Here is a 6205-nt window from a genome sequence, read left to right as displayed (position 1 = left end):
TCTTTATAGGTCGATTTTGGAAATCTCATAATGACAAGTATGTAATAAATGGTTATCCTTATGATAAATGAATTTATTTAAATTAAGAGTTCCATTGGTTGTTTTTATGATTTTTACCAACATTCAGTTTCTATATCAGTGAGTAGCGTGATATTCTTATTAGGTTAATATAGCTCACTCCCTCCCCTATTAATGATTTTAGATCAAGATTCAGATCCTGATCAACAGGAGGGCTGTGAGTAGGTGCCTTCTGGGATTCTATCAATAGTTAGTAGAGATTAACTTCCCTACAATATTTATTTACTATTTTTATATGTTATTACATTTTTTATGAACCGCTGTGAAATAGATATTTTTGTATTCTCATTGGGCATGCTAATTTATGTGTAAGGAATGTAAATCCTAACGTTATTATACGTTTTCACATTTAATTTATGACTTTGTTTTCTTTTAAATTCTGAGTCTTTATATTGGATACTTATATACATTTAAGATATATAGAGTTGTTATGAAACGTTTAATTATAACACATGTTTTGTTGTAATCTAACTATAATGTTAATATACCGCAAAACAATATAATAAAAAAAAATTAAAACATGCATATTAAGGATTAAAAAAAACTTTTTAATATTAGGTGAAAACTAATTTTCAAATAACCAATGATTGGATTTATTATAATATATATATATATACTTTAACTTTGTTGACCAAATTCGTAGTTCTTATATAAAACTCGTGTTCCAGCATTCCATGATTTCATTCCTAATATCAGCTTACAATAAGGAAAAAAGAATACGTTTCTATTAGTATATAATATCCATTCCAACTACGTAAATACCATCCTCATAATTTTCACTCATCTATATATATATATATAAGTAATATTATTTATAATGTTAATTTTATTAATAAAATTTCTTTAGATAATCTTGTCATAAGCGCAATAATTCTTTCAATAAAAAATTGTAGATCCTTAATTTTTTCCCCAATTCTTATTTTCTCAACAAAAATAAAAAAGAGAATACATATAATAATTTTCTCAAAAGATACATATACTAAAGTTTTGGTACGTTTCATGTCTATTTGCATTAATAGATTGATTATATTATTTAAAATTAACTATATAATTATTGATGTATAAATAATGCATAATTATTAGAATGTATAAATTTATAATCAATTCAAAAAATTACATATAACTGGGTCACCAAACTGTACTGATGGAGTTATACATTGGGAGTTGAATGCACGTCTCTCATAAGTTAATTAACTTATTTAATTAATCACCGTATTTATTTTCTAATCAAAATGATGAATTTATAATAGTATATATAGCGTATAAAAAATAATTTTCAGTACAGTTTAAAGTATAAAAAATTTATTAATCATGAGTTTTAATCTTAAATATATTTCTTGTTTGATAAAATAGATAAATTATTTAGAAAAAATAGCAATGGTCATGTTTTAAACCATATACTCTCTTATCCAATAATTCTTGAATAAATTACTATACTATTATCTAAAATTTAACATTTATTATAATTTATTCTCTAATTTTTTATATTTTTATTTATTTTAAATATTTAATTTTTTTATTTTCTAACAAAAAAAAATATTAAAATGATAAATAAATATCTGAACCATTTGAAAAATAATATCAAAAGATTATTTAATTTATTAGTATTGGTTAAAATATTAAATTGGTCTTTCTATTATTTAAAATATTCAAATTAATTCTATATGCATATATTTTTTGGAATTTTAATATTTATATTTTTTATAAAAAAATTAATTTTATTGTATCTGTTAATGCATACTATATTATTAGTAGAAGTGTCGTGTGAATTTTGGTTAGATATATATCATATTTTGATTGTATTAATATCTATGTAAGATGCAACGTATTTTATGATTTAATATTTAATGTATAAATTTTTAAGTTTTTAATTTTTTTAATGAAAAATTAAAAATATAAAACAAAAAAAATATTGAATCTACAGACGACAACTTCAACTTGACTTGTAATGCGATTATTATGGAAGTCATTGTCTTCGATGAAGTTTTTTTCTTTTACGTTTTTAATTTTTCTTTTAATTTTTATTAAATATAATTAAAAATTAAATTTTTTTTTATATTAAATGTAGTATCATTAGACATATAGCATCTAATGTAGATATTGATTTAAATAAAATAAGACATGTGCTGAATATAAATTCAATGTTGCATTTTTCATTAACAATATTAGTGTGCATTAATGGTTATGAATTATCGTCATAATTTTTTTTTTAAGTACATAAATAAAACTTGCAAAAAAAAAAAAAGAATTAGTATAGAAATTAAAACTATTATTAAGTTAATTATAAAATATATAAATATAACTTAATTGTTTTAATTTTTTATAATAAACGATATAACAAATTAAGAATATGAAACAAATAAAAATTAAATAATAATAAATAAAAAACTTTGACACTTAATTTAATAATTCAATAACTAAATAGTTATACCTTTTTTTTTTTTGGGTCCTTCTATACGGTGTATTCGCACCGTGATATTATTGAAATTTTAAGTATTTTTTACTAAAACGTTTTGTGACCATTGCAATGTTGAGAGACGGTGGGCCAAGCCAGAACAAAAGCACGCAAATTTTGTTAGCCATAATTTGTCAGCATACCTCCATCAATTGTAACGTCTTTCGTCACCCATTTAATTATCACTCCATCCATATGTTCTTGTAGATACATACCCACCATAAATACATGTGACACACAAAAAGCCTCCATATACGCCTTGACAACAGTGCATATATATGTATCTTTGTATCCATCCACACATACACAATTATTTAGCTGCTCTCAGAAGCAAAGCTAGTCCGTCATGACGAGTGGAGCGAGAGAGAATGACAAGAAGAAGAAGAAGAAAATGAGTTCTCTATGGCCATTTTGCTCTGCTAAATGCTTCCAAAATCCATCTTCTGAAGTTGCAGAGCCAGACAAGGCTGATTCAGTCTCCCCTGTTGCAAAGAAGCAGCCTGGAGGATGGAAAACCATGCCTTTCATTTTAGGTTTCTCTCTCTCTCTCTCTCTCTCTCTCTATATATATATATATATGTGTGTGTGTGTTTGTGTGTGTACATGTGTAATTGAAGTTGGAGTTATTGCAGGGAATGAGACGCTTGAGAGATTGGCGACGATTGGGCTGTTAGCAAACTTCATGGTTTATCTGATGAGAGAATTTCACATGGAGCAGGTGGCGGCTTCAAATGTTCTCAATATCTGGTCTGGTATTACAAATTTTGCACCTTTGCTCGGTGCTTTCATCTCCGACGCCTACGTCGGAAAATTTCCCACCATTGCCGTCGCTTCTCTCGCTTCTTTTATGGTATGTTATTCTTCACTCCATTTTTTCAAAAAAATTATTACATGCTTAATTCACAAGATTAATTAAATGATTTTATAAATGTGCTGAGTTGTTTTTTCCTAATTGGTTAATTTTATCTTGCTTTATATATAAGGTAAATTCTTTTGTAGATGAGTAAGTCCAGCTTGCACTATTTTTTATGTTAAGAAATTAACATTAAAAAATATAAATTAAGTTCCCCATGAACCCACCTTCTAATTTTTCTAAAAATGGTACCACCATATCTTCTATAATTAACATTTACCCAATTTGATTACATAGATAGAAATGTACAAATAAAATTGAATAATTAATGCATTCTCTTTTCTATTAAATAATTTTTAATTAATGAAATATAAACAAAAAATATGGTGACTTCATTAAAGTCGTTGAGCTCATGTGACTCGTATGTTATGCTTTGCCTTTGCCCATAAATACAATACTCCTCTCTTCTTTTACGCCCGACAGCCACGTGATTAATATATATTCTGCAATTAATTCCATAATTAATTTATATACGCCAACTTTCTTTATATATATATATATATATATATATTGCATTTATAGTATTAAATTAATAATATATCTACATATCAACAGGGAATGGTGATTGTGACCTTAACGGCGGGAATACCAACCCTTCATCCCCCTTCATGCAAACCCACCGCCGGAAACTGCATCGGGCCCAACCGCCTTCAACTGGGTGTCCTGCTGACAGGCCTCGGTTTCTTGACAATTGGGTCCGCCGGGATCAGACCATGTAGCATACCCTTTGGCGTTGACCAGTTTGACCAAACCACGGAGGAAGGAATAAAGGGTGTCAATAGCTTTTTCAATTGGTACTACACCACATTCACTATCGTCCTTTTGATTACACAGACACTGGTGGTTTACATTCAGGACTCTGTTAGCTGGGTCTGGGGATTCGGGATTCCCACAGGGCTCATGGTGGCTTCCATCGTCATGTTCGTCGTTGGGTATAGAATCTACGTTCATGCTATGCCGGAGGGCAGCATATTTTCCGGCATTGCTCAGGTTTGTGTGGCTGCTTTCAAGAAACGCCGGCTTAAGCTTCCTTCAGAGCAGCATGATAACAAAATTAACGGTGGAGGTCTCTTTTATGATCCTCCGTTGAATGGAAGTACAGTGTTGTTCAAACTACCACTTACCAACCAATTCAGGTGATCCATCCAGAATCTATCTTTTTCATTTACAGATGTTACCTATGTTAAATTATCATTAGGAAAATGACAAGATCAAGTTGGTTAATTCTCGAAGTGTGGAGATGTTGAAAGTTGACTTAGATCCTGAAATTAATGAGGTTAGGAATATGGTTATATTGGGTGATGATTAGACATAATGGTTATTTTTTAGTGTTTCAATCTTATGTTTATTACTGAAAATTGGATTTTGTAGGTAGATAACAGATATCCTGTTTAGTTCTGTATCTGTTATAATTAATTTTTTGTCTATGAATTTGCATTGGCTTCTGGGTGATGATTTGACTTGTATTTTCACTAATTAGGTTCTTGAACAAGGCGGCTATGATAGTTGAAGGCGATGAGTTGAAGCCAGATGGATCACCAGCAAATAAATGGAGATTGACCAGCATCCAAAACGTTGAAGAAGTAAAATGCCTGATAAAAATAATTCCCATATGGGCTTCCGGCATCATCAGCTTCACAGCCATGTCCCAGCAAGGAACATTCATAGTATCACAAGCCATGAACATGGACCGTCACCTGGGCCACAACTTCCAAATCCCACCAGGCTCCATCAGCATCATCTCCATGATCACTGTAGGAATCTGGCTCCCCTTCTACGACAGATTCATGGTGCCAGCCCTGCGCAAACTCACCAAACACGACGGAGGAATCACGCTTCTCCAAAGAATTGGAATTGGGATCGTGTTTTCAGTTTTAGCCATGGTGGTCGCCGGGTTGGTCGAGAAGGAAAGAAGGGCTGCAGCCATTTCGCACCCTAATTCCCCCATGTCCGTCATGTGGCTTGCTCCTCAGCTCATCGTGCTGGGATTATGCGAGGCATTTAGTGCACTTGGGCTGATTGAATTTTTCAACAGGCAGTTTCCTGAACACATGAGGAGTATTGCGAATTCTCTTCTGTTTTGCTCCTTTGCCGGATCTAGCTACCTCAGCACCTTGTTGGTCAACACTGTGCACGCAGTCACCGGAGGCCATGGCCGGCCGGACTGGCTAGCCAACGATATTAATTCCGGCAGATTGGATTACTTCTACTATCTTGTAGCAGGGTTGGGGGTGTTGAACTTTATCTACTTTCTCTATGTTGCTCGACGTTATCGGTATAAGCTAAAGAATTTACTAGTTGGAGAGACGCCATTTTTAGACGTAGATCTAAGTTCATCCAAGCCATGAAGTCATCGTCACCAACTACGTCACTAGCTAATTAAATAAAGTACCATGCGTGGCCTACGACAAACATGTAATTAATAATATTTAGAAGATAAATAGAGTTATTACTTATAATTATCACCCGTCCCTTTCTTCATCTATATATCTCTCTCTATATATATATATATATGAGACTGAATGCATATAGTCATATTCGAACATTAATACATATAGAAGGGCGTGCCTTTCATTTCAATGATAAGTTCATTAGTTTTTTGAAATAAGAATTCAAACCTAGTTATTATCTAATTTAATTATTATAGTAATACGAATATATTATTAAATTAAATATTTAAATTAATTATTAATAATTTATAATATATTTATTAAATAATAATTTTTTAAATAAAATATAAAATATTAATCATTAAACTA

At 30.7% G+C, this 6205-nt stretch overlaps 1 protein-coding gene across 1 annotated transcript; it reads left to right on the top strand.

Annotated features, from left to right (window-relative positions):
* Window positions 1–2775: 2775 nt before the first annotated feature.
* On the top strand, window positions 2776–5908 carry LOC110822577 (protein NRT1/ PTR FAMILY 2.13-like). Its single transcript, XM_022052707.2, has 4 exons — window positions 2776–3066; window positions 3166–3383; window positions 4002–4582; window positions 4927–5908. The coding sequence occupies exons 1-4, from the start codon at window positions 2880–2882 to the stop codon at window positions 5792–5794; spliced, it is 1854 nt and encodes a 617-aa protein (XP_021908399.2). The 5' UTR covers window positions 2776–2879; the 3' UTR covers window positions 5795–5908.
* Window positions 5909–6205: the final 297 nt, after the last annotated feature.

Source organism: Carica papaya, chromosome 8 (genome assembly GCF_054855325.1).
Source record: "Carica papaya isolate Zhongbai chromosome 8, ASM5485532v1, whole genome shotgun sequence".
Classification (NCBI taxonomy): Eukaryota; Viridiplantae; Streptophyta; class Magnoliopsida; order Brassicales; family Caricaceae; genus Carica; species Carica papaya.
This window is presented reverse-complemented; position numbering and strand designations above follow the sequence as displayed.